Source organism: Chiloscyllium plagiosum, unplaced genomic scaffold (genome assembly GCF_037043375.1).
Source record: "Chiloscyllium plagiosum isolate Xiang-an unplaced genomic scaffold, Cpla_swu_hap1 HiC_scaffold_5, whole genome shotgun sequence".
Lineage (NCBI taxonomy): Eukaryota > Metazoa > Chordata > Chondrichthyes > Orectolobiformes > Hemiscylliidae > Chiloscyllium > Chiloscyllium plagiosum.
This window is the reverse complement of record NW_028270143.1, coordinates 2,092,633-2,119,822: the sequence shown is the minus strand read 5'-3', so window position 1 is coordinate 2,119,822 and position 27,190 is coordinate 2,092,633. Positions and strand designations below refer to the sequence as shown.

The following is a 27,190-nucleotide window of genomic DNA, read 5'->3' as shown; positions in this document are numbered from 1 at the left end:
GAGGTGCTGCATTTTGGGTAAGCAAATCTTAGCAGCACTTAATGGTAAGGTCATAGGGAGTGTTGCTGAACAAAGAGACCTTGGAGTGCAGGTTCATAGCTCCTTGAAATTGGAGTCGCAGGGTGATAGGATAGTGAAGGCGGCATTTGGTGTGCTTTCCTTTATTGGACAGAATATTGAGTACAGGGGTTGGGAGGTCATGTTGCGGCTGTACAGGACATTGGTTAGGCCACTGTTATAATATTGCGTGCAATTCTGGTCTCCTTTCTATCGGAAAGATGTTGTGAAACTTGAAAGGGTTCAGAAAAGATTTACAAGGGTGTTGCCAGGGTTGAAGGATTTGAGCTCCAGGGAGAGGCTGAACAGACTGGGGCTGTTTTCCCTGGAGCGTCGGAGGCTGAGGGGTGATCTTATAGAGGTTTACAAAATTATGAGGGGCATGGATAGGATAAATAGACAAAGTCTTTTCCCTGGTGTTGGGGAGTTCAGAACTAGAAGGCATAGGTTTAGGGTGAGAGGGGAAAGATATAAAAAGAGACCTAAGGGGCAACTTTTTCACGCAGAGGGTGGTACGTGTATGGAATGAGCTGCCAGAGGATGTGGTGGAGACTGGTACAATTACAACATTTAAGAGGCATTTGGATGGGTATGTGAATAGGAAGGGTTTGGAGGGATATGGGCCGGATGCTGTCAGGTGGGACTAGATTGGGTTGGGGTATCTGGTCAGCCTGGACAGGTTGGACTGTAGGGTCTGTTTCCATGCAGTACATCTTTATGACTCTATTTAGTGTATATCAGAAAACAGTCTAATCAAATCTGGAGTCAGGCAGGGTTGCCCACATTCACTGTCCTGTTCATATGCTCCACAGTACCTTTTATCGAGACAATCAAAAGGGTAATGTATCCAGGCAGTAGAGGCATGCAGGTCAAAGTCTCTGTATCTGGAAGATATTACCATTTTCTGCTGACTGACAACCATCTGAGTCCAGTTCAAACAGGCCTTGGGAGCCAAGATAAATTGAGGCAAGGGTGAACGCTGAACTGGCTGTTCCTGGGACACACAAAGATACGCATAACTGTGCCTGGAGATCCATCAAACTGTCCAAACATAATTTGTGTTCTGCCCAAGACTTGCTTGTCTTCCAATGTATTGTCCTCAACAAAGGGTTGCAGACTCACACATTTCATGGTTCAGGCGCGGGACAGTGACTGCAAAAATTCTGTCTAGGGCTTTCACCATAGTACACTGAGGTTCTGGAAGCTGTAGAACACCTCCGGGGCTATGGGTCTGACATGGAAGGTAGATTGTGAACAACAAAGGCTTTGAAATTTTATTGAGACAGCTCAGACTGGAACATGCTGTATCAAAGGTAGTTTAATTCTATAGCACTTTTTATAACATTCAAATTGAAATATTTTGTAATGTATTTTTTCAAGCTTTAGCAGCAAAACATGTTTAAGTTACAAATTTCACTCACTGGGTTTAACAAAAGTGCCATAATAATAAACACAAAGCATGGAACTCCATTTTTGTTCTTTTGATTCATGGATGAAGATGTCTACAGTTGCCAATTGGAAAAAAATGAACGAAGTTATCCAGAATAGCATTGTCACTCATTGTTGTTAACATTTGACTCTATGTCCTTGTTATGATGATGGAGTCCCAGTGATAGATATTCCTGGACCAACGTTTCACGGCTTTTTCAGATGTTCCGAACTTTCTGAAATGTACAGCCAGACAATACAGCTTTCCATTATTTGTTAATATAAAACTTGATTAGACGCTCCCCAAGCAGAGTGTTGCATTAGTGCCTCCAAATCCAAATGAATTAGTCAGTGCAATACGCCTTTTTGAAGTTATCCATTCTTGGGCTGTTATAGGAACATAATTCAAATCAAAATCAGGGTCAGTCTTATCAAGATTCAATGTTGGAGGAACGATCCCATGAAAGCAGGCCAGGGCTGTAAATGCAGTTTCTATTGCTCCAGCTGCCCCTAGGAGATGACCAGTGGCTCCTTTAGTGGAAGACACAGCAAGGGAACGTGAATGCTCTTTAAACAATCTCTTGATGGCTTGGTTTTCAGCTGCGTCCCCTAGTGGTGTGGAGGTGGCATGGGCATTGATGTATGTAACATCCTCTGGTGTTATTCCAGCATCATTCATTGCGGCTGACATACATCTGAGGAAAGTCAGAGTTAATACCAAATTATATTCACACAAGCCTCAAATAAGGTTAAACTAAAAATATTAACCTACAAGGAAATGCATGTAATTGTATGCACTAAATTAAGACTCATTATTGGAAAGCTACTCTGTTTTGTTTCTCTACAAAATGCTTGACCTGCTATATTTTCCCAATAGGTATACTTTTAATTTATCATTAAACAGTTTAATGTAGGTTACAAATTCTTAGGGCTCTTGTGATGCAGTGGTAATATCCTTACCTCTCGGCCAGGAGACCTGGGTTCAAGACCCATCTGTTCCAGAGATGTGTTAGATGATCTCTGAACAGATTGATTAAAAATATCTAGGTAACAAATTATGGGACAAGCTAATATATTATACTTTAATATCTTAAAACTGTACAGGTAGGTCACCTCAAATCTGGCACCCTCAGGATCGAGGCCTTCCCAGATTTTAGATATTTTCAGATTTCCATTTGGGTGATTGAGTTGCGGGTGGTGCAGTTCAAGGCACATTGGGTCAAGAGTTAAGAACATAGACAGTACAACACAGGAAAAGGCCCTTTGGCCCACTAATCCCATCTACTTGCTCATAGTCCACATCTCTCTATTCTCTACATGTTCTTGTATCTGTCTAAATGCCCTTAAACTTTGCTATCATATCTGCTTCGACTAAATCCCCAGCAGCATATTCCGGGTACCTATTACCAAGTGTGTAAAAATTACTTCCTTTGCACATCTCCTGTAAACTTAACTTGACCCCACCTTAAACCTATGCCCCTTAGTGGTTGACATTTCCATCCTGGGAAAGAAACTCTGACTATCTACCCTATTCACTCTTCTCAATTTATAAACATCTATCAAGTCAGCCTCTGACGCTCTAGTGAAAACAAGTGACATCTTCTACACACCTCCCTCCCCTTCCTGGACCTCTCCATCTCCATCAACGGGGACTGACTCAACATTGACATCTTCTACAAACCCACAGGCTTCCACAGCTACCCAGACTACACCTCCTCCCATCCTGCCTCCTGCAAAAATTCTATCCCTTATTCCCAGTTCCTCCGCCTCCGCCACATCTGCTCCCAGGAGGACCACTTCCACCACAGAACACACCGGATGGCCTCCTTCTTTAAAGACTGCAATTTCCTCTCCCATGTGGTTATGATGCCCTCCAGCGCATCTCATCCACATCCCGCACCCCTCCAACCGCAACAAGGACAGAATCCCCCAATCCTCACCTTCCACCCCACCAACATCCATATATATCGCATCATTCTCCACCATTTCCGCCACCTACAAACGGACCCCACCACCAAGGATATATTTCCCTCCACCCCCCATCCTCTTTTTCGAAAGACCATTCCCTCCGCAACTCCCTTGTCAGGTGTATGCCCCCCAACAACCTACCTTCTCCTCTCAGCACTTTCGCCCGAACTACAGGAATTGCAAAACCTGCGCCCACATCGATCCCCTCATCTCTGTCCAAGGTCCCAAATGAGTCTTCCACAACCAGCAAACCTTCACCTGCACTTCTACACATCATTTACTGTATCCTTTGCTCCTGATGCAGTCTCCTCTACATTGGGGAGACAGGTCACCTACTCACAGAGTGCTTCAGAGGACATCCTTAGGACACCAACACCAACCAACCCCACCACCCTGTGGCCAAACACTTCAACTTCCCCTCCCACTCTGCCAAGGACATGCAGGTCCTGGACCTCCTCCATCACCAATCTGTAACCATCCGACGGCTGAAGGAAGGACGCCTTATCTTCCGCCTCATGATCCTCCAACCCCATGGTAGCAAAGTGGATTTCACCAGTTTCCTCATTTCCCCTCTCCCCACCTTATCACAGATCCAAGCTACCAACTCAGCACCACCCTCATGACCTGTCCTATTCATCCATCTTCCTTTCCACCTATCCACTCCACCCTCTCCTCTGATTTATCACCATCAGCCCCACCTTCATCCACCTTTTGCACTCTCAGCTACTTTTCCCCCAGCCACACCCCCGTCTCCCATTTATCTCGCCACCACCTCGGCTCACAGCCTCATTCCTGATAAAGGATTTCTGCCAGAAATGTCGCGTCTCCTGCTCCTCAGATGCTGCCTGACCTGCTGTGCTTTTCCAGCACCACACTCACAATTGAAAACAATCCAAGTTTGCCCAACCTCTCATTATAGTTCATACACTCCAATCCAGTCAATGTCCCAGTAAACATCTTCTGCACCCTCTCCAAAGCCTCCACATCCTTCCAATAGTATGGTGACCAGAACCTAGATTAGAGTGGAAAATCAACGTTTCGGGCAAAAGCCCTTCATTAGGAATACAGGCAGGTGCCTGCAGAGTGGAGAGATAAATTGCAGGATGGGGGGGGGGGGGGAGAGGGGGAAAGAGAGAGAGAAAGTAGCATAGAGTACAATGGGGGTGGGGGATGAAGGTGATAGGTCAGAGAGGATAGGTGGAAAGGAAAGTAGGCAGGGAGCTGGGGTGAGGTGGGGGAGGGGTAAATGAGGAAACTGGTGGAATCCACATTGATGCCACGGGGTTGAAGTGTTCCGAGGCGGAAGATGAGGCATTCTTCCTCCAGGCGCCGGGTGGTGAACTGCCTACTATACTCCAAATGTGGCCTGATCAAAGTCTCATATACCTGTAGCATAGAGTCATAGAGATGTACAGCAGGGAAACAGACCCTTCGGTCCAACCCGTCCATGCCAACTAGATATCCCAACCCAATCTAGTCCCACCTGCTAGCTCCCAGCCCACATCCCTCCAAACCCTTCCTATTCATATACACATCCAAATGCCTTTTAAATGTTGCAATTGTACTAGCCTCAACCACTTCCTCTGGCAATCCATTCCACACATGCACCATCCACTGTGTGAAAACGTTTCCCCTTAGGTCTTTTTTATATCTTTTCCCTCTCACCCTAAACCTATGCCCACTACTTCTGGACTCCCCCACCCCAGGGAAGACACTTTGTCTATTTGTCTTATCCATGCCCCTCATGATTTTGTAAACCTCTAGAAGGTCACCCCTCAGCCTCCGACACTCCAGGGAAAACAGCCCCAAATCCTCCAATCCTGGCAACATCCTTATAAATCTTTTCTGAACCCTTTCAAGTTTCACAACATCCTTCCAATAGGAAGGAAAGCAGAATTGCACACAATATTCTAACAGTGGCCTAACCAATGTCCTGTACAGCTGCAACATGACCTCCCAACTCCTGTACTCAATACTCTGACTAAGAAAAGAAAGCATACCAAACGCCTTCTTCACAATCCTATCTACCTGCGACTCCACTTTCAAGGAGCTATGAAGGGTCTCTTTGTTCAGCAATTCTCCCTCAGACCTTACCGTTAAGGTGTAAAAGTCCTGCTAAGATTTGCTTTCCCAAAATGCAACACCTCACATTTATCTAAATTAAACTCCACCTGCCACTCCTCAGCTCATTGGCCCATCTGATCAAGATCCTGTTGTAATCTGAGGCAACCTTCTTTGCTGTCCACTACACCTCCAATTTTGGTGTCATCTGCAAACTTACTAACTGTACCTCTTATGCTCACATCCAAATAATCTATATAAATGAAAAGTAGTGGACCTAGCACCGATCCTTGTCACAGGCCGCCAATCTGAAAAACAACCCTCCACCACACCCTCTGACTTCTACCTTTGAGCCAGTTTTGTATCTAAATGGCTAGTTCTCCCTGTATTCCATTAGATCTAACCTTGCTCACCAGTCTCCCATGAGGAACCTTGTTGAATGCCTTACTGAAGTCCATATAGATCAAGTCTACCTCTCTGCCCTCATCAATCCTAGTTTGTTACTTATTCAAAAAACTCAATCAAGTTTGTGGGACATGATTTCCCATGCACAAAGCCATGTTGACTATCCTTAATCAGTATGACTTGCCAACTTTTGTATTCAATGGCCTGACCAATGAAGGCAAGCATGCCGTATGCCTTATTTACCACCTTATCCACTTGTGTTGCCACTTTCAGGGAACTATGGAATTGAACCTGATGATTTCTCTGTCTATCAATGCTTCCAGAGGTCCAACCATTTACAGTCTACTTTCCTCTTGCATTTGACATCCCAAAATGCACCAACTTGGACTTGTCAGAATTAAACTCCATTTGCCATTTCTCTGCCTGACTTTCTAGCTGATCCATATCCTTTGATATCCTTCCGAACTATCCACAACTCACCAATTTTCATCTCATCTGGAAACTTACTAATCAGACCACTTACATCTTCGTGCAAATCATTTAGATACATTACAAACGACAGGGAATCCAGCAGTGATCCTTGTAGAACACCAATGATCATAGCCCTCCAGTCAGAAAAACATCCCTTCACACCTACCCTCTATCTTTTCTGGCCAAGCCAATTTAGATTCCATGTGCTTTGATCTTCTGGACCAGCCCACTACGAAGAACCTTGTCAAATGCTCTAGTAAAGTCTACATAGTCAATTTACAGTGCCTCATCCTCAGTCTTCGTCACTTCCTCAAAAAACTTCATCAAGTTTGTGAGACAAGACTTTGCCTGCAAAAAGCAATGCTGATTATCCCGATTAAGTTGATTCTTCTCCAATCCAAGTAAATTTGTTCCTAAGAATGTTCTCCAATGATTTCCCTACCACTCATGTAAGGCTTACCAGTCTATAAACCAGTCAGATTATCCCTGTTGCTTTCTTGAGCAAAGGAACTTGGTATCTATTGTCTAGTCTTTGGGGACCTTGTCCATGGCTAAACTGGATACAAAGATCTTTCAAGGCCCCAGCAATTTCCTCCTTTGCCTCCCTCAGTAGATAGATCCAATCAGGCCCTAACGTAATGTTTTTCAAGACACCCAATACCACTTCCTTCTTCATATTGACATACCTTAGAGTACCGACTAACACCTCTCTAAACGTACCATCATCCATGTCTTTCTCCTTGATGAATACCAATGCAAAGTACTCATCAAGGACCTCACCCACTTTCCCTGGTTCCACGCATAAATTCCATCTTTTGTCCTTGAGCAGACTTACGATTTCCCTAGTTAGCTTCTTGCTCCTTATATTTGTATAAAATGCCTTGAGATTCTCCTTAATCCTACTAGCTAAGAACATTTCATGGCCCCTTTAAACCCACCTAATTCCTTTTCTCTGCTTCCTTTATACTGCTCAAGGACCTTGTTTGATTTCTCCTTCCTAAATCTTACATTGTCTCCTTTTTGTTTATAACTAAACTTACAACATCTCTCATCACCCATGGATCTGAGATCTTGACATCCTTATCTTTCATCCTCACAGGAACATGCTAATCTCCTGTACTCTGGTCAACTGGCTTTAAAAAACTGGCTTACAGCACAGGATAGAACAGTGCACAAACTGAATAATGAGTCTGAATCCAAACACAGCACCTCATTGAACTATTCAAGTGAATTTAAAAAAAATACTTTTACTGAATTAGAATTGAGACCAAAACTGTCCAGATTTCTGACAGCTCCAGTTTCCGGGTAGCCAGATTTTACATAAGCTGCCTATATTGAAAAAGTTATTTGGCACGACAAATGATTTTATAAACTGTTAATGGTACTCCAGCTTGGGATGTTACCAGACAATTTTCCCCACATCCAGCACAAAGGACTACTCCTAACAGCCACTGATCCCCACAGATTAGTATCCTATTGTATTTCAGGATAAACAATTAAGTTATTACACGGTTGATAAATTACAATGCTATAACATGCCTCATAACATCTCTGATTAACAGACTTATTCATCAGCTCTGATCATGTGGGATAAAGTCCAGAGAAAACAGGAGTCTGAAACCCAATCTGAATTGTTATATGATTTGAATTTTGGATATTTAATTGAAATATTTCACATGATAGCCGAGAGGCTGATTCTCCAAGCTGCAGAATCCAGAGAAAAGGTAGATTGAAATGAGGAGGCAATTCTTCCCTGGTAGGGTATAAAATGTTGGAAATGTCTCCCCAAATGAACTCAAGCATTCTAAGCACTGAGTAGTGAAGCTGATTAGTGTCACCCATGTTCACACTGCATACCAGATCACGTTCACTGGATCATGTGGCCTACTCTTTCTTATATTTCTTATGTTCTTAAATAATAACTTGGCAAAGTGAACATCTCAGGCTTTAAATAACGTAGTAGGGTGGCATGGTGGCTCAGTGATTAACACTGATGCCTCACAGCATCAGGGACCCGGGTTCAATTTCAGCTTCGGGCGACTGTCTATGTGGAGTCTGCTTCTTCAAATTTGTAGGTTTCCTCCCAGTCCAAAGATGTGCAGGTTGGGTGGATAGGCCATGCTAAATTATCCATAGTGTCCAGTGATGTATGGGCTTGGTGGATTAGCAGGAATAGGGTAGGGGGCTGGGATGTTCTTCAAGGGGTTGGTGGGGACTCAATGGACCAAATGGCCTCTTTCTGCACTGTAGGGATTCTATGATTCTAAGATCAAACAGACAGTTTACAAATCTCCTGGGCTACATGCATCAGTTCTCTCTTCCAGACCTACAACAATAATTTACTTTTATATAGTGTCTGTAACATAGTAAAACATGTTACATGCATATCCGTCCTAATGCCCTTTATATTCTGTTTGGTCATTTTTCCATGAAGAGATTTGGGACTTTTATACTGCTTTAAAATATTACATAAATACACTGTTGTTGTAAGAATCTTAAAATTCTGAAGACATATTTAAGAAAAACATTATCATTGAACCATGATAATTCAGTTTCTCATCTCAGCTTATTCAAATGCCTGAGGAAGCAGTTTCACTAAGCAACAACTGGAGTAACCAATACTTATCTACCTCAAAGTCAATTTTGTATTTGACACTAATTATAACAGTCTACTTGAACAGAGCTGATTAGTCTGCATATTCAAATACAACGGCTGATCTTTAAGCACTTTTGTGGCACAGCGGTATTGTCCCTACCTTTGAGCCAGAAGACCTGGGTTAAAGCCACAACACATCTGAACAGGTTGATTAAAAATGTCTAGATAGGTTGATCTCACCAAGCAGTAGCCAATTTAAAAATGTCATTAGCTGTCCCACTCCCAAAAGCTCATACTATAAAGAGAGAACCCGATACACTGACCGTTTAAATCATTCGGGATCTGTGCTATTGAATCATACTTGAAGACATCTGGACAGTTTTCTTGTTTGTAAGATGCTATGCTCTCAGACTGGATGGCTCCATATGATAACAGGGAATCTAAATTCCAATAATGAAATCATTCCTCTTCAAATATTAATCATGAGTTCTTTTTACATGTTGTCACTCGGCTGTTTTCAATTTCTCTAATCTATGAACTCTATGCTCAACTACATAATATACCAAAGTATAAATACTGGAGAAAATTGAGTTTTTTTTTCCTCTGCTCAAACTAATGAATATACTGAACAGATTCCAAGCAAAGGCAGATGGTACTGCATTAATTAATTAGTTGTAATGAGAGCTAGACTGAAGCATAAGTACAAAAATTTCTAAGTCTGATTGCACAGTGATGGTATCCCTATTTCTAAGCCAGAAACTATAGGTTCAAGTCCTCCTCCAGGACTTGATGACCACGGAATGTGTATTGATAACATGGTTAAAGAGCTCTATTAACAACTTGTAAATCCTTCTGTGGTAAATGGCAAGAGGGGTGCGGTGGCTGAGTGATTAGCACTGCTGCCTCACAGTGCCAGGCACCCGGGTTTGATTCCAGCCTCAGGCAACTGGCTGTGTGGAGTTTGCACATTCTCCCCACGTCTGCATGGGTTTCGTCCCACAATCCGAAGAAGTGCACGTTAGGTGGATTGGTCGTGCTAAATTGCCCAGAGTGTTCAGGGATGTGTCGGTTAGGTGCATTAGTCAGGATTAAATATAGGATAATAGGGTAAGGGAATGGGTCTGGCTGGGTTACTCTTCGGAGGGCCAGTGTGGACTTGTTGGGTCAAAGGGCCTGTTTCCACACTGTAGGGATTCTATGAGAAAGGTTTCCTGGTGAGTCACGCTTGATGTAACGTGGATCCTCTCTGGTGAAAGGTAGTGACCTATTTTTGTGAGGATGTAATATCATTAAAGGTACTTCCACTGGACCAATAATCCATTTCACCAGTTTCCTGATCTCCCCTTATCTTACCTGATCTTATCCCAGACCCATCTCTCCAACTCAGCACTGCCCTCTTGAGCTGTCCTACCTGTCCATCTTCCTTCCCAACTATCCGCTACACCCTCAGTTCTGACCTATCACCATCACTCTCCACCTTCATCTACCAATCGCATTCCTAGATACCTTCCCCGTAGCCCACACCCTTCCCATTTATCTCTCAGCACCCCCTGCCACACCCCCACCCCCCACTAACATTCCTGACGCAGAGCTTATGCTTGAAACGTCAACTCTCCTGCTCCTCGGATCCTGCCTGACCAGCTGTGCTTTTCCACTGCCATACTTTTTGACAATAATCCAGAAACCCAGGCTAATGTTCTGAGGACATGTTCAAATGCCAGCATGGCAGCTGGTACAAGTTAAATTCAACTTTTATAAACCTGGAATTGAAAACTAGTTTCGGTAATGGTAACTACAAAATCATTGTTGATTGCTGTAGGAACTCATCTGGCTCACGAATATCCTTCAGGCATGGAAATTTTCCATATTTAGCCAGTCTCGCTAACTGTGAGAATCCAGAACTGCAGGAATGTTGTTCACTCTGAACTGCCCTCTGTAAATGGCCTAGTAAGCCATTCATTTCAAGGGCAATTCGGGTGGAAAAACAAACCCTGCCAGGGATACCTAACATGTCATGAAAAATAAACAAAAAGCACAAATCCAATTGGGCCAATTACCGTTCCCAAGGGTGCTCATAATCAAAGTGATGGCAGGATTCAGCCACTTAATCAGAGACATCACCACACTTGATTCAAATGTACACAAAGAGCTGAATTTCAGTGGTTTGGTGTAAATAGATGCTGATTGGAAATAGTTAGATTGGCAGAGGTAGTCACAAGGAAGAATTCATAGAGTATACTCAGGACAGTCTCCTAAAATGATAAGCTGTGGATTTAACCATGGAACAGGTTACTTTAGACCTGGTGATATATAATGAGACAGTTTTAATAAATAATGTCAGAGTGAAAGATTTCTTAGAAAACTGTGACCCTGCCACGATAGGAATTACCATTCAGTTTGAGATGGAGGAACTTGGGTCAGAAACAACCCTGCTAAGCTTAAATAAAAGTCATTATAAAGGAATGAGAGCAGAGCTGCTTGGGTGTGGACTTGGAAAGGAATTTAGTAGCAAAGATAGTTGAAGAACAATGGCAGACGTTTAAAAAATAGTTTGGGGCTTACAGCAAAGACATATCCTGGCGACGAAGGGCTAATCAGGGAAGTTTGTGCTAGTATTAAATGGAAAGAAAATACAAAATGTACAAAGATTAGTGATAAGTCAAAGGATTGGGGAGGTTTTGAAAACCAGCAAAAGACAATGAAAAAATTATTCAAGAGGGAGAAGGTAAACTTGAGGATAAACTTCCAGTAATATTAAGATGGAAAACAAGTGCTTCTTTAAATTTATAAAGAGGAAGAGAGGAGCCAAAGTGAATGTAGGCCCCTGAAAGAACAAGGTTAGAGAGACATTAATGGCAGGATAAATAAAAGGGAATCTCTGGGTGTAATATATTGGAATTTCAGAAGGCATTTTAAGCTACTTATTAAGAGCCCAAGGTATTGGAGGTAATGTATTACAATGGATAGAGGACAGGTTAACTAACAGAACACAGAGTTGGGATAAAAGGGGGTCATTTTCAGCATGATAACTTCTAACTCATGGAATGCCTCATGGATCAGTGCTGGGACCACCATTATTTACAATATATATTGATGACATGCATCAGGAAAGTGAATGCACTATAGCCAAAAGTGTGGATGACATCAAAATACATGGAAACACAAGTGCTCAGGGTGACTGAGTTTGCAGAGGGATTAAGCAAGTGGGCAAAAATATGACAGATGGAATATATTGTGGAAAAAATGTGAGGTTATGCACTTTGGCAGGAAGAATAGAGGAGCTGGATATTCAGCAGTTAATATGGAAAATAAATAAAGTGTTGGCCCTTAATTTTAAGGAAGTGGAGTTTAAAAGTTGGGGGGTATTGTTAAAACTATACAAGGCTCTAGTCAGACCACAGCTGGAATATTGTGAACAGTCCTGGGCCCTTAATCTAAGCAAAGAAATGCTGGCATTTGAGGCAGTCTAGAGAAAGTTCACTGGGCTGATACAGGGTTTGGAGAGACTGTCTTACAAGAATAGGTTGAGTAGGTTAGACCAGTACTCACTGGGATTTAGAAGAGAGAGAGGTGATCTTATTGAGACATACAAGATTCTTTGGGGATCCGACAGGCTGGATATGGAAAGAGCATACAAGGAACATGAAGGAATACTCTCATGGATGACTGTGACACCAACGGCACTCAAGAAGCTCATTATCATCCATCGGACCATAATAGCAGCTTGCTTGGTTAAAATCCATTCACCACCTTAAATATTCATCACCTCCACCAATGCTACAAAGTGGCAGCCATGTGTATGATCTAGAAGGTAAACTGCAGTAACTTACCAAGGTTTCTCAGACAACACCTCAATAACCTATTGTCTCCACTATTTAGAAGTACAAGGGCAGCAGGTGAATGGAAACACCGCTACTTCTCAGTTCCCCTCCAAGTGGTAAACGACCTTTAGTTGGAAATAGATTGCCATTCCTTCATCATTACTGGATCAAGATCCCTACCTACAAAAACTGAAGGCATATCTGGAGCACATAAATTGCAGTGGTTCAAGCAAGGAACACACCACTGTAATTCACAAGAGTAATTTGGGATCGGCAATAAATGGTGACCATGCCAATGATGCTCACATCCCCTGCATGAGTAAACAAGATCAAGAGCCAGCATGGAAATTCCGAACACCTTCTGTGGCCCTGTCCTCTGTGTGTGTAAATTACATTCATCGTGTTCAAAGATCTTGAATTCATAATGTGTAAAGTTAAGCATATGAATGCTTAATGTGCTTGAATTCCTTTACCTGATGCAATTAGTATCACAATACAATAGATACTGCCCTCTAAAATACCAGACAAAGAAATATAATATGAATTCAGAACCAAATCTTCTCACTGTTTTCTTAGATCCCAATTATTTAGCTAAATCAAACTGTGATTACTGAAATGAAAATGAAGATATTGGGCGCACAGTCTCTGTTGTGCACTGTACACTGTACACCAAATGAAATATTGGCCAGTCTGTGGGATGCATTTCATGTTATATCATTATACTGACAACATCTGTTTTTTTAAGGAGAAGGCTGTGCTGACTAATATGAAAATTTGTAGTCAGCACAGCGTCAGTTGCTACATGGAGCTGGCTGTCTTAATTACAGGGGGAGGGAAGTCTGAGGAAATAAATGAAACATGGCATCTCAGCAGTTATGTCCGCTGCATGCTGATTCCCTGACTTGCCCTTCAAACTCAAGTAATGAGTTATACTCAGGGAACTTTGCATGAACGATCTAGCACAGTACCAAAGAAAAATACTGCAGATGCTGAGAATGAGAGATTGTAAACAGAAATCCTGGAATGTTTCAGATTTATCATCATCATGCCGGTGTTGTACCTCTGCCAGATCATCTGTTCCAGAGAGAAGAGGCTTGCACTGTCGCAGGATTTTCAAGCTGGCTAGAATGGCAATATTTGTCCTCATATGTAACCACTCACTGGGTAGTTAAAAATTCTGCTTGCTACGTTGGGCTGGCAACACATTTAAGCAGATGGATATGCATAATTAGTGTGTGAACTTGACAGCAGCCTGTGTGCTTCTACATTAGGGCAGTCTGAACAGGTTGTTTATTTCATAATGACAATGTCAAGCTCTTCATAGTCATAGCACCTCATTTGAATTAATTAAATCATTGAGGTCAATTTTAACCCTCAGCATGTGGAAAATGTAGGAGGGATCAAAGCTAGTTAAGTTTGCTCACGAGCCCTGGGTCACAATACTGTCACAAGCAGATCAGTGATTAATCATAAAGTAGAAATCACCGCTTCTTGCAGTATTGATATTTATTTTTACTGCAACTTAGAGGACAACTGGTTTAGTAGCAAAACTGGCGTAAGAGATTGTTAAGTTTTTTTTTCTATTAGCTGAACTCAGAGAATCCAGAGTGGCACTCCAGCTTCAAGGAAGGATTAGATTAGATTCCCTACATTGTGGAAACAGGCCCTTCGGCCCAACAAGTCCACACCGACTCTCTGAAGAATAACCCTTCCAGATTCATTTCTATATTTACCCCTGACTAATGCACCTAATGTTACGGGCAATTTAGCATGGCCAATCTACCTTAACCACACATCTTCAGACTGTGGGATGAAACCAGAGCACCTGGAGAAAACCCACGCAGACATAGGGAGAATGTGTAAACTCCACAAGAAAGTCAACCGAGGCTGGAATTGAACCCAGGTCCCTGGCGCTGTGAGACAGCAGTGCTAACCACTGGGCCACTGCGCCAATCCATAGACTTTCTCTGCTGCCAACTTCCTTCTCTATCCTCAGACCAGGAGTAAGGGGAACCATGGATGTTTCACATAGTACAGTGTTCACATATATAGCATCACACCATGTTGGAACATCAAGGTAATAAATAGAACATCCATGCCATATATAACTAATGGAGCCTAGCTAATGGTTAAAAGAAAACCAGTAGGTCATATGCCAGTCTTGAAAACCTGCTAAAAGTCTGAACAGGACCATAAGCAGAAACCATCATCACAGTTAATGAACATTTGCCATATGTTCACTGATTACACACAACTCTACCTCTCTAACATGCTTTTTTATTGCTGTGCTTTCTCACATCAAGTTACAAATGACTCAATATATTCCAGTTTCTCATTGATATAGATAAGAGAACTGTCATCTCCTATTCTGCTGGAATTGCCTTTATAAACTTACTTCTAATCAGCTACATCTTTCCCCACCTTCGACTGCATCCTTACAATTTACTTCTATGATCATGCCATAATTCACACCTAAATTTTCTGCTTTCCTTCTAGTGTCTTCAGACATTTTGCTGCATGAAAATGGAAGGTACACCAAAATTCACATCAGCTAGCAAGACAAAGTAACATCTTAATTTGTCTGCCTGGAAAGATCCTACAGTTAGCTGTTATGGTTACCAACTGTTACCACTACCACCCCCACTCCATGCCACTGCCCAATCCAGAGTTTTTTTTCCTCTCTGCCAACATTCCTCTTTACAACTTTGAACTTGGATTCACTTGCCTTCATATCACAAACTAGGTTGAAGTTTCGATATTGTAGACTTCTATAAAATTTCAAGCTGAAAGTTCCAGGTTTCTCCAGTCTTTCCTAATAATTCAAGCTTCTGAAATTATCCTAGAAGACTACATTTAAGTACATGAAGTTTGTTCTACAAACATTTAAAGGACTGGGAGTGGGGGCAGGGTTGGTGGAGGGGGGGGGGATGGGAGGATTTTCCATTATGTCCTCCCGATCCTCCTCTGTAATTCTAGCACAACAGCCATGGAAACGCAGTGCAATTTTATAATTTATTTGTTTATTTATTGTTTATTAGCAATTATATAATTTTCTTTGGCCAGTGTGGTATCACAGAAATATTTTAGCGCTGGAAATAGGAGCAGGGTAATTCTCAAGCTTGTTTCGCCATTCAACTAGATAATGACTGATCAGCTGCCTCAATGCGATTTTGCCACATATCTTTTGATGTCATAAATTACTAGAAATCTATTGATCTTGGTCTTCATCATACTTAATGATCGAGTCTGGGGACATCCATGGAAGCAGAAGAATCTGCTCAGAAATTTACACCCAATATTTTAATTTGCTAATTGAAAGGAACTTTTTTTTGAGTTTTTTTTTGGTTAAATGAATTCAGGAATATTTACCAGTTTTATGAGAATCAATTTCCTTAATTCTATTGATTCCATAAATCAATCTTTTTGATTTTATAGCCATATGATCTAAACATCAATTTTTGAGGAATTTAGAATATTTAAAATCTTCAGTTTCCAAACCTGCAGTTTAGTACCTCCAATTCTGATCCTGATGTGTCCATATTCTTCATCAGAACATTAAAATTTACCTGCTTGCTCCATCTCCTCCATCGCTGGGAGAGGTTATATGATTGGCATCCCCGGAGAGTCCGTAACCAAGTATCTCTGCATAGATTCGTGCTCCTCTCATTGTAGCATGTGTATACTCCTCCAGTAGCAGCACTGATGCCCCTTCTCCCATTACAAAACCCTCTCTATCAGGGTGGAATGGACGTGAAGCCAATTTGGGGGTAGCATTGAAGCTGGTGCAGAGAGCATGTGCTCTTGCAAAGCCCGTGATAGATAATGGGTTAATGCAGGCCTCGGTTCCACCAGCTAGCATCACATCTGCATCCCCGTGGAGAATTAATCTTGAAGCATCCCCAATAGCATGAGTTCCTGTGGTACATGCAGTCGATACTGCATGATTTGGACCTTTAAGTTTATATTTAATACTGATATGTCCAGCTGCCATGTTGGGAAGAATCCTGGGAACAAAAAAGGGACTCACTCTTTTATAACCTTTGGTTGCTAATGTCACAGCTGTATTGCTAATTTCATCAAGCGGGACCATACCCATACCAACAGCAACTCCAGTGTTGAGCTGGTCCTGTTCAGACCGAGGATACCAGTCAGAATCTTCAAGTGCAAGACTTGCTGCTCCTATTGCCATTACTGTAGCAGTTGACATAGACTTTCCTTCAGATTTTGAAACAAACATTTCTTCATTGAACTCTCCCTCCCTGTCACCACGAGGCACACAAGCAGCTATAGTGCAAGGCAAGTCTTTATATTGTGACTTATCCAAAGAAATAATACCACTCTCTCCTTTCAGGATGCGGCTCCATGTTAGTTGAGTGCCAACTCCAAGTGGAGACACTAGGCCAACCCCAGTAATCACAACTCGCCTTCGACGTTTTGGATGGTTAGTGCTTGTGAAACATCGTGTATTCAATTCTGGTCTTGTATTCTTGAGAGTCAATAGCTGATACCAGAAAACCTTCATGAACAGCTTGTTGCTTTGCAGCAACATATCTGACAGCTTTTAACCACAACTTATCCACAACTCTGCAAAGAAAATACACTTGATTTCACTGTAAACAGTAAAGATGCACAGAAACATTATTTTAAAAGAGATAAGTAGTCATTGTAAAAGATTACATTTCAAATCTTTGCACGAAGTTTTCTGGTGGACAGAATGCATACTTTGGACGATAATGTTTAATTACAAACTGCAGTAACTTGTTCCATTTTAAACTGTGATTGAACATTTAATAAGAGCTCAAGTTCAATTCGAAGTAACATTGAAATAAAGTCACCCTTGAATGTTATATTGCTTCTCATTTTTCTGTATTTATTTTGTTGTGTTTATTTTTTATGCAACTCTTTTTTTTATCCCCCCAAGATCACCATTCCTGACAAAAACTAGGGAGCACTCAAATGTAGTCCTCTACCTCCCTCAATGCTGCCTTAAAACAAGTTTTTTTAAGGTGATGGTAGTGGTGGGAGGAGGCAGGCAGCTGATTAATTTACCTTTTAATTTAACATTGAGAATATGTGGACCACACCCTAAACTGTGTTCAGTATCTGTCCTAACAGATTATGGTGTTGTGTTGTGTCTTATTATTCAAGGACAGAATGCATAAAAGGCTCTCTTACTTGAATACAGTTTAGTCTAAAATACTTATGTATTGTTATAATCTGCAAAAAAAGACTATTAAAGCAAATTAACATTTTGAAATAATTTGTTAGAAACATATAGTACAGTCTGCCCAAGGCTAGCTTGCCTTATCACTTTGGGTCAGATTTTAATGATGCGAGTGAAGGAATTTTGAATAGATTAGATTAGATTAGATTCTCTACAGTGTGGAAACTGGCCCTTCGGCCCAACAGGTCCACACCAAAACTCCGAAGAGTAACCCACCCAAATCCCTTTTCCCTCTGACTAATGCACCTAATTGACAATTTAAGCATGGCCAATTCACCTAACCTGCACATCTTTGTGACTGTGGGAGGAAACCAGAGCACCCAGAGGAAACTCACGCAGACACAGAGAGAATGTGCAAACTCACACAGTCATTCGAGGTTGGAATTGAACCCGGGATCCTGGTGCTGTGAGGCAGCAGTGCTAACCACTGAGCCACCATGCCGCTCTAATTTTAAGTGAATTAAAATCCCAACTATTAATTCTGAAGTCACAGCACCTTAAGCATATTTTTCAGGATAAATGTATCAGGTAGGTTCCAATGATATGAAAAATGTGTTGCTGGAAAAGCGCAGCAGCTCAGGCAGCATCAGGCAGCATTCAGCTTATGCCTGAAACGTTGATTCTCCTGCTTCTTAGATGCTGCCTGACCTGCTGCGCTTTTCCAGCAACACATTTTTCAGCTCTGATCTTCAGCATCTGCAGTCCTCACTTTCTCCTAGGTTCCAATGATATGATTTATAAATCATTTTTTCAACAAATATATTGCAAAAATGTAATTTAAAGAAAAAGGGATCAGTACGTTTCAATGTTCCACCTGCTTGGCCATATCAATTGGGGGGGGTTGTGATATACCCATACCATTTAGTATCTTACTGATGTCGAAAAGTGTGGTGCTGGAAAAGCACAGCCAGTCAGGCAGCATCCAAGGAGCAGGAGCGTCAACGCTTCGAGCAGAAGGTCTTCATCTGTTGCTATGCTCGAAACGTCAACTCTCCTGCTCCTCAGATGCTGCCTGATCAGCTGTACTTTTCCATCACTATTACTTTCGACTCTGATCTCCAGTGTCTGCAGTCCTCATTTTCTCCTAATATCTTGTTGTTGACAGATACAGGATAATGTTTAATATTTATGACCCCATATTTAATTTTCTTTCTGTTTAAGCAAATCAGTCACAATTGGGAACATAGCACAATGCTGATTGAACATCTATCCCAATCTCCTCAGCCAAATATTCATACTTCATGAAGATGGTGGCAGAGTGATAATGTCAGAGTAATCCAGAGACACGTGCTCATGGTCTGGAGACTCTCAGATAAATTTCATAACAGCTGGTGTAATTCAAATGCAACTAATAAAAATCTAGAATTGAAAGCTATTCTTAGCGAAAATGATTGTCATAAAAACCTACCTGGTTCGCTAATGTAATTTAGATCAGAAAATCCGCTATCCCCAACTGCTTTGGCCTACATGTGACTCCAGACCAACAGCAATGTGGTTGACTCTTAACTATCTCGTCAGTGACACCCATATTCCATGAAAGAATAAGGAAAAAAAAAATGATAAGGTCATCTTGGAAGACATGACAACCCTCAGCCTTTGCCCATCACAAATCATATCTTTATTCCACTGCTCATCTGCGCTCACTTCAATCGAATGCAAGAAGTATATGGGATTCAAACATCTAAAATGCTGGCACTACTCAACATCGCTGTGCCAGTTACTCCTCACCCCATTTGAAATCCTTATTAATACTGTGGTTTCTGTTTCACCTCTCCACTTAGAATGTTGATTTCATGAAAAATCTAATTCCTCCATCTTCAACTGCCCCTTCTAATTCATTACATTTTCTGACATGCAAATGTCATACAATGTTTGATACTATCAAAACTAGCCCAATTTTAAAGTTTCTAAGGTTGTCAAACATGCCACTACCTTACAACTCTCTTGGAATTTCTATGTGAATTCCTGCAGTGTGGCAAAAGTCAACAAGAGAATATTGGCCAATATCACAAACGATCTTAGTTCTACGTGACTGTGGTAGATATGGTTTATCATTGGATTTTTCACGTTGTTCAGTACTATTGACCAATACATCCTCATCTGTCACCCATTCTCAGCTCTATGAGACTGAATTTCCCAGACGATGTTTAAATTAATCCCATGAATGCAAAAATAAGTGATTCTGCATTTTAAAATCTTATTTTGGATATCTAAAGGTGTAATAATTGGTCAAATAATATTATTGAGGGAAATTAAACTGGGGCATAGACATAGCCTAGTTCTCACAAAGTCAAATGCTATGTTTTTATTTTGTATACTGAGAGTTTATATTATTCATGATTGTTATGACAAATCTCAAAGCAGACAGGCAGAGTTAGTTGCTGCAGTGATATTACTCTGGCATAAAACCTGAGCTTGGTGACAGAAAAAGTCAAAACAGCAGCTTAAAAGGGAGAAGAGCAGACAAAGGAAGCACATGGTGAGGATAGTGCAGGAAAGAGGGAGAGAGAGAGAGAGAGAGAGAGAGAGAGAGAGAGAACCTGCACAGTTACTGCCTTTGCTGTTTGAATTTGTGTATCGCTGGACATTGGAGTGTATCTGGGAAAATTAACAAAGAGAAATTCACAACTAATCTTGGAGGAAATGTTGGGCGAAGTTCACAACACAGAATCAGATAAGTTAATTGTTGTTTTAAGTCGGTCTAACAGAAAGGCTGCAGTAGTCAGTATAGTGGATTCTTTCTTGATTATGTGTTTTTGGAGATAAGTCTCTTGATTAAACTTAAAATATAAGCCATAGCTATTAATTTAACCTGGGGCAGTGTTTGTAGAGGAATAAGACGGTGTTATTTTCTGGGTCAGTAGATTGTGAAGGAGCAAAAGTGGCCTTTGCAGTGATATGTACTTCTTGTCAGATTTTAAGGGTTACTGCGGATTGTATCTGCCATAAATGCTGTTGGATGCGAATCTTATCAGATCGAGTGGATCGGTTGGAGAGACAGATAGAAGCGATGAGGAATTTGCAACAGTATGTGATGGATGGCAGTTATAGGAAGGGGGGAAAGTCTCAGATACAGTCACATAGATGGGTTAACTCCAGGAAGGGTAAGAGAGGTAGGCAGCTAGTGCAGGAGTCTTTTGTGGATATACCCATTTTAAACAGGTATGCTGTTTTGGAAAATATAGGGGGTGATGGATTCTGAGGGGAACGTAGCACTAACAGTCAAGTTTCTGGTATTGAGACTGGCTCTAATGCAACGAGGGGTGCGTTGGCTTCCAAGAGATCAATTGAGTTAGGGGATTCTGTAGTCATGAGGTACAGACAGACAGTTCTGTGGCCAGCAGAGAAAAAGCAGAATGGTGTGTTATTTTGGATCATTGGAATCTCTTTTGGGGTTGAAGTGACCTGTACAAGAAGGACGGATTGCACCTAAATTGGAAGGGGACTAATATACTGGCAAGGAAATTTGCTCAAACTACTTGGGAGAATTTAAACTAGTAAGTTAGGGTGGTTGGGACCCAGGGAGATTGTGAGGAAAGAGATCGACCTGAGATGGGTACAGCTGAGAACAGAAGTGAGTCAAACAATCAGGGCAGGCAGGGACAAGATAGAATTAATAAAGTAAACCGCATTTATTTCAATGCGAGGAGCCTAACAGGAAGGCAGATGAACTCAGGGCATGGTTAGGAACATAGGACTGGGATATCATAGCAATTACAGAAACATGGCTCAGGGACGGGCAGGACTGGCAGCTTAATGTTCCAGGATACAAATGCTACAGGAAGGATAGAAAGGGAGGCAAGAGAGGAGGGGGAGTGGCATTTTTGATAAGGGATAGCATTACAGCTGTGCTGAGGGAGGGTATTCCCGGAAATACATCCAGGGAAGTTATTTGGGTGGAACTGAGAAATAAGAAAGGGATTATCACCTTATTGGGATTGTATTATAGACCCCCCAATAGTCAGAGGGAAATTGAGAAACAAACTTGTAAGGAGATCTCAGCTATCTGTAAGAATAATAGGGTAGTTATGGGAGGGGATTTTAACTTTCCAAACATAGTCTGGGACTGCCATAGTGTTAAGGGTTTAGAAGGAGAGGAATTTGTTAAGTGTGTACAAGACAATTTTCTGATTCAGTATGTGGATGTACCTATTCGAGAAGGTGCAAAACTTAACCTATTCTTGGGAAATAAGACAGGGCAAGTGACTGAGGTGTCAGTGGGGAGCACTTTGGGGCCAGCGACCATAATTCTATTTGTTTTAAAATAGTGATGGAAAAGGATAGAGCAGATCTAAAAGATGAAGTTCTAAATTGGAGAAAGGCCAATTTTGACGGTATTAGCTTGAACTTTTGAAAGCTGATTGGGGGCAGATGTTCGCAGGTAAAGGGACGGCTGGAAAATGGGAAGCCTTCAGAAATGAGATAACAAGAATCCAGAAAAAGTATATTCCTGTCAGGGTGAAAGGGAAGGCTGGTCAGTACAGGAAATGCTGGATGCCTAAAGAAATTGAGGGTTTGGTTAAGAAAAAGAAGGAAGTATATGTCAGGTAGAGACAAGATAGATCGAGTGAATCCTTAGAGTAGAAAGAAAGTAGGAGTATACTTAAGAGGGAAATCAGGAGGGCAAAACGGGGACATGAGATAGCTTTGGCAAATAGAATTAAGGAGAATCCAAAGGGTTTTTACAAATATATTAAGGACAAAAGGGTAACTCGGGAGAGAATAGGGCCCCTCAAAGATCAGCAAGGCGGCCTTTGTGTGGAGCCACAGAAAATGGGGGAGATACTAAACGAGTATTTTGCATCAGTATTTACTGTGGAAAAGGATATGGAAGATATAGACTGTAGGGAAATAGATGGTGACGTCTTGCAAAATGTCCAGATTACAGAGGAGGAAGTGCTTGGATGTCTTGAAACGCATAAAGGTGGATAAATCCCCAGGACCTGATCAGGTGTACCCGAGAACTCTGTGGGAAGCGAGAGAAGTGATTGCTGGGCCTCTTGCTGAGATACTTGTATCATCGATAGTCACAGGTGAGGTGCCAGAAGACTGAAGGTTGGCAAAAGTGGTGCCACTGTTTAAGAAGGGCGGTAAAGACAAGCCAGGGAACTATAGACCGGTGAGCCTGACCTCGGTGGTGGGCAAGTTGTTGGAGGGAATCCTGAGGGACAGGATGTACATGTATTTGGAAAGGCAAGGACTGATTTGGGATAGTCAACATGGCTTTGTGCGTGGGAAATCATGTCTCACAAACTTGTTTGAGTTTTTTGAAGAAGTAACAAAGAAGATTGACGAGGGCAGAGCAGTAGATGTGATCTATATGGACTTCAGTAAGGCGTTCAACAAGGTTCCTCATGGGAGACTGATTAGCAAGGTTAGATCTCATAGAATACAGGGAGAACTAGCCATTTGGATACAGAACTGGCTCAAAGGTAGAAGACAGATGGTGGTGGTGGTGGAGGGTTGTTTTTCAGACTGGAGACCTGTGACCTGTGGAGAGCCACAAGGATCAGTGCTGGTTCCTCTACTTTTTGTCCTCTACATAAATGATTTGGATGCGAGCAGAAGAGGTACAGTTAGTAAATTTGCAGATGACACCAAAATTGGAGGTATAGTGGACAGCAAAGAAGGTTACCTCAGATTACAACAGGATCTGAACCAGATTGGCCAATGGGCTGAGAATTGGCAGATGGAGTTTAATTCAGATAAATGCGAGTTGCTGCATTTTGGGAAAGCAAGTCTTAGCAGGACTTATACACTTAATGATAAGGTCCCAGGGAGTGTTGCTGAACAAAGAGACCTTGGAGTGCAGGTTCATAGCTCCTTGAAAGTAGAGTCGCAGGTAGATAGGATAGTGAAGGAGGCGTTTCGTATGCTTTCCTTTATTGGTCAGAGTATTGAGTACAGGAATTGGGAGGTTATGTTGCAGCTGTGCAGGACATTGGTTAGGCCACTGTTGGAACATTGCGTGCAATTCTGGTCTCCTTCTTATCGGAAAGATGTTGTGAAACTTGAAAGGGTTCAGAAAAGATTTACAAGGATGTTGCCAGGGTTGGAGGATCTGAGCTACAGGGAGAGGCTGAACAGGCTGGGGCTGTTTTCCCTGGAGCGTCGGAGGCTGAGGGGTGACCTTATAGAGGTTTACAAAATTATGAGGGGCATGGATAGGATAAATAGACAAAGCCTTTTCCCTGGGTTCGGAGAGTCCAGAACTAGAGGGCATAGGTTTAGGGTGAGAGGGGAAAGACATAAAAGAGACCTAAGGGGCAACCTTTTCACGCAGAGGGTGGTACGTGTATGGAATGAGCTGCCAGAGGATGTGGTGGAGGTTGGTACAATTGCAACATTTAAGAGGCATTTGGATGGGTATATGAATAGGAAGGGTTTGGAGGGATATGGGCCGGGTGCTGGCAGGTGGGACTAGATTGAATTGAGATATCTGGTCGGCATAGACGGGTTGGACCGAAGGGTCTGTTTCCATGCTGTACGTCTCTATGACTCTTATGATGGAGAGGCCACAATGCCACTATTGTATGAAAGGTATAATTTAAATATGACACATTTACAAAAATAATTCTCATTAATAAACAAGGATATAGGAATTTATAATGAGGAAAGTTTACACAAAGTTTTAACTAGATTGGTAATATAAATAAATAAAATACATTTTAATACAATATAGGTATAGATATTATTCAGAATGGCTATTTAGGGTTGATCCTGATTCAGTTAAACAAAATGTAATGATTATTCAAATTTATTCATTAAAACTAATCTTTGCAGCAAATTGTCCACTTAGTAGCTACAGGCTGATAGTAAGAATGTGATTTGTTATTTCACCTTTTAATTGTGTTTCTTGAATGCAAAATTACAACTAAGGAATCATTATCTATGTTGTGAATTTGTAACCAAGCTGTAAAGTATTCTTAAATTTGCTCCCATCAGTTTGACTACACAATAAGGTGGCCACTGCTGTAGACCAGAAATATTAGACACCAACTCCCAGATGTGCACAGACCTAGGAGAGGGAGAAGATACCATGCATGAGATACCATCATGAGCCTATCAATAGGGTGACCAGACAGTTTCCTCAAATAGTTCAAATATCCCAGCCTTCACCTTTCCCATTTATTGTGCAGGAGCAGCGTCAGTTTGAATTCGGATCTGAATTTATATACCCAGGGTGATTTTCCCTGCAGTCATCACAATTTGTGAGACACTTTGCCTCAGATGGTTCAGTGTGATGCTTTATTTCCAGTTGCTTCCATGTGTGACTTTGTCCCCAATCAGAAATCAGAGCAGTGCAATGCTTTGCCCGCCCCCGCCAAGTCCAAGTGAGGGACGGGTGTATGTGAGAAAGTGACAGCAAGTGCGTGAGAATGAGAGAGAGAGAAAATACTGGAGGCTGGGAGTGGCCCAGACACACACAAGACAGAGGATACGCGTTGCAGACACATACACCCAACCTCAGCCTCACTCCACAAATGTCTATTTACACAATAAACCAGGAGAGGATTGCAAAGTTAAAAATCACACAACACCAGGTTATAGTCCAACAGGTTTATTTGGAAGCACTAGCTTTCAGAGCACTGCTCCTTCATCAGGTGGTTGATAACCACCTGATGAAGCAGCAGGGCTCCGAAAAATAGTGCTTCCAAATAAATCTGTTGGATTATAACCTGGTTTTGTGTGATTTTTAAACTTCGTACACTCCAGTCCAACACCACATCTCCAAACCAGGACAGGATAAAAGACAAACCACTTCCAACACACTTTCCTATGAATTCCACCAAAGTTAGTCTGGAGTGCATGCCACCCAAGATCAACTCAAAATCAGAGAGGGCACAGGTTTAATGTGAGAGAGGAAAGATTTAAAAGTAACTTAAGGGATAACATTTTCATGCAAAGGGTGGTGCATGTATGGAATGAACTGTCAGAGGAACTGGTGGAGACAAAAAAACTGCAGATGATGGAATCCAAGGTAGAAAAGTAGGAGGCTGGAAGAACACAGTAAGCTAGGTAGTATCAGGAAGGGGAGAAATCAACGTTTCAGGTATAATTGACTTCTCCACCTCCTGATGCTGCCCAGCTTGCTGTGTTCTTCCAGCCTCTTGTTTGTCTACTGAGGGAGTGGTGGAAGCTGCTAAAATTACATTTAAAAGGCATCTGGATGGGTACATGAATATGGGTCTAATGTTGGCAAATGTGACTAGATTAATTTAGGATATCTGGTCAGCATGAATGAGTTGGATCAAATGGTCTGTTTCTATGCTGTACATCTCTATGACAAGTCCCAATGTCATCCCCTGTCTCCTTCCCTTCCTCATTGGTCAGGATTTGGAACCATGCCTATCTCTCTCTAGCTCTGCTTCTGAAGTGAAGTGAAAAGGCAAAAAAAAAGGCTTATTTATCTTCTAGGCAGTGTTTAAATGGTCATTTTATGAATTGCACACTTTTAAACAATCAATATATTATTTTATTAATTAATTTGCTCGGTAAATTGTTCCTTTTCTATACCCGAAACAGATCTCAGGTAGGTGTTGCTATGATCCTTGTTAAACAGGAAAGAGAAGCTCACAAGAAGTCTGAGAACTTTTTTGGAAGACCACCAATATATTGGAGAATATTGGAAGCTCCAAAAGGACCCAGGAGTATTGGAAAAGCTCAGCAAGTCAGCATCTTCTCGCGTGGAGAGAAAAAGCGCTCAGTGACCTGTTGTCAAAACCAGGTAAGATGGTGGATTTCAAATTAACAACAGCAGAAACCTGGAAACAGCAGAAACCTGGAAACAGCAGAAACCTGGAAACAGCAGAAACCTGGAAACAGCAGAAACACTTGGGCCCCCAATCTCCTCGGAGTTGGGTCAGCACCAACATTCTTAGTTACTAAAATAAGAAAGGCTGGGAGGCAACCGTCCTTTCAAGGAAACATAAACACCCTAAAACAAAACACTGGAAACATTCAGAAGCAGGACTCATGAACAGAGAAGCGGAGGTAACATTACACTTGAGGAGACAGACTCACCCGCCGGCTCCCTGACGCGCAGGCGTGACCCACCTGCCGCTGCGCCGTGAACGTTAGGGAGTGGGTGGGGCTGGAGGTCCTTCCCCGCCCGCCAACACCAAAGAGCGTCAACGCCCAGAGGGCAAGAGCGGCGCT

General features: G+C 41.9%; 1 protein-coding gene across 3 annotated transcripts; it reads right to left on the bottom strand.

The window, feature by feature from the left end:
* Positions 1-1,357: 1,357 nt before the first annotated feature.
* oxsm (3-oxoacyl-ACP synthase, mitochondrial) lies at positions 1,358-27,188 on the bottom strand. Of its 3 annotated transcripts, none has more exons than XM_043689466.2 (4): positions 27,056-27,071; positions 19,440-19,537; positions 16,374-17,391; positions 1,358-2,180 (listed from the first exon to the last, which is right to left on the bottom strand). In XM_043689466.2, the coding sequence occupies exons 3-4, from the start codon at positions 17,354-17,356 to the stop codon at positions 1,778-1,780; spliced, it is 1,386 nt and encodes a 461-aa protein (XP_043545401.2). In that variant the 5' UTR covers positions 17,357-17,391; positions 19,440-19,537; positions 27,056-27,071; the 3' UTR covers positions 1,358-1,777. The 3 variants fall into 3 exon arrangements, with proteins under 3 accessions (XP_043545401.2, XP_087843033.1, XP_043545400.2); XM_087986907.1 differs by lacking the exon at positions 27,056-27,071 and adding an exon at positions 26,797-27,009; XM_043689465.2 differs by lacking the exon at positions 19,440-19,537 and having other exon boundaries at positions 27,056-27,188.
* Positions 27,189-27,190: the final 2 nt, after the last annotated feature.

Bases quoted from the DNA above. Each gene is read 5' to 3' on its own strand.
- oxsm (XM_043689465.2), bottom strand. From the start codon at position 17,356: ATGTTGCTGCAAAGCAACAAGCTGTTCATGAAGGTTTTCTGGTATCAG. The intron at 2,181-16,373 runs GTAAATTTTAAT...GACTTTCCTCAG, and splicing joins GGAGGAGATGGAGCAAGCAG to ATGTATGTCAGCCGCAATGA.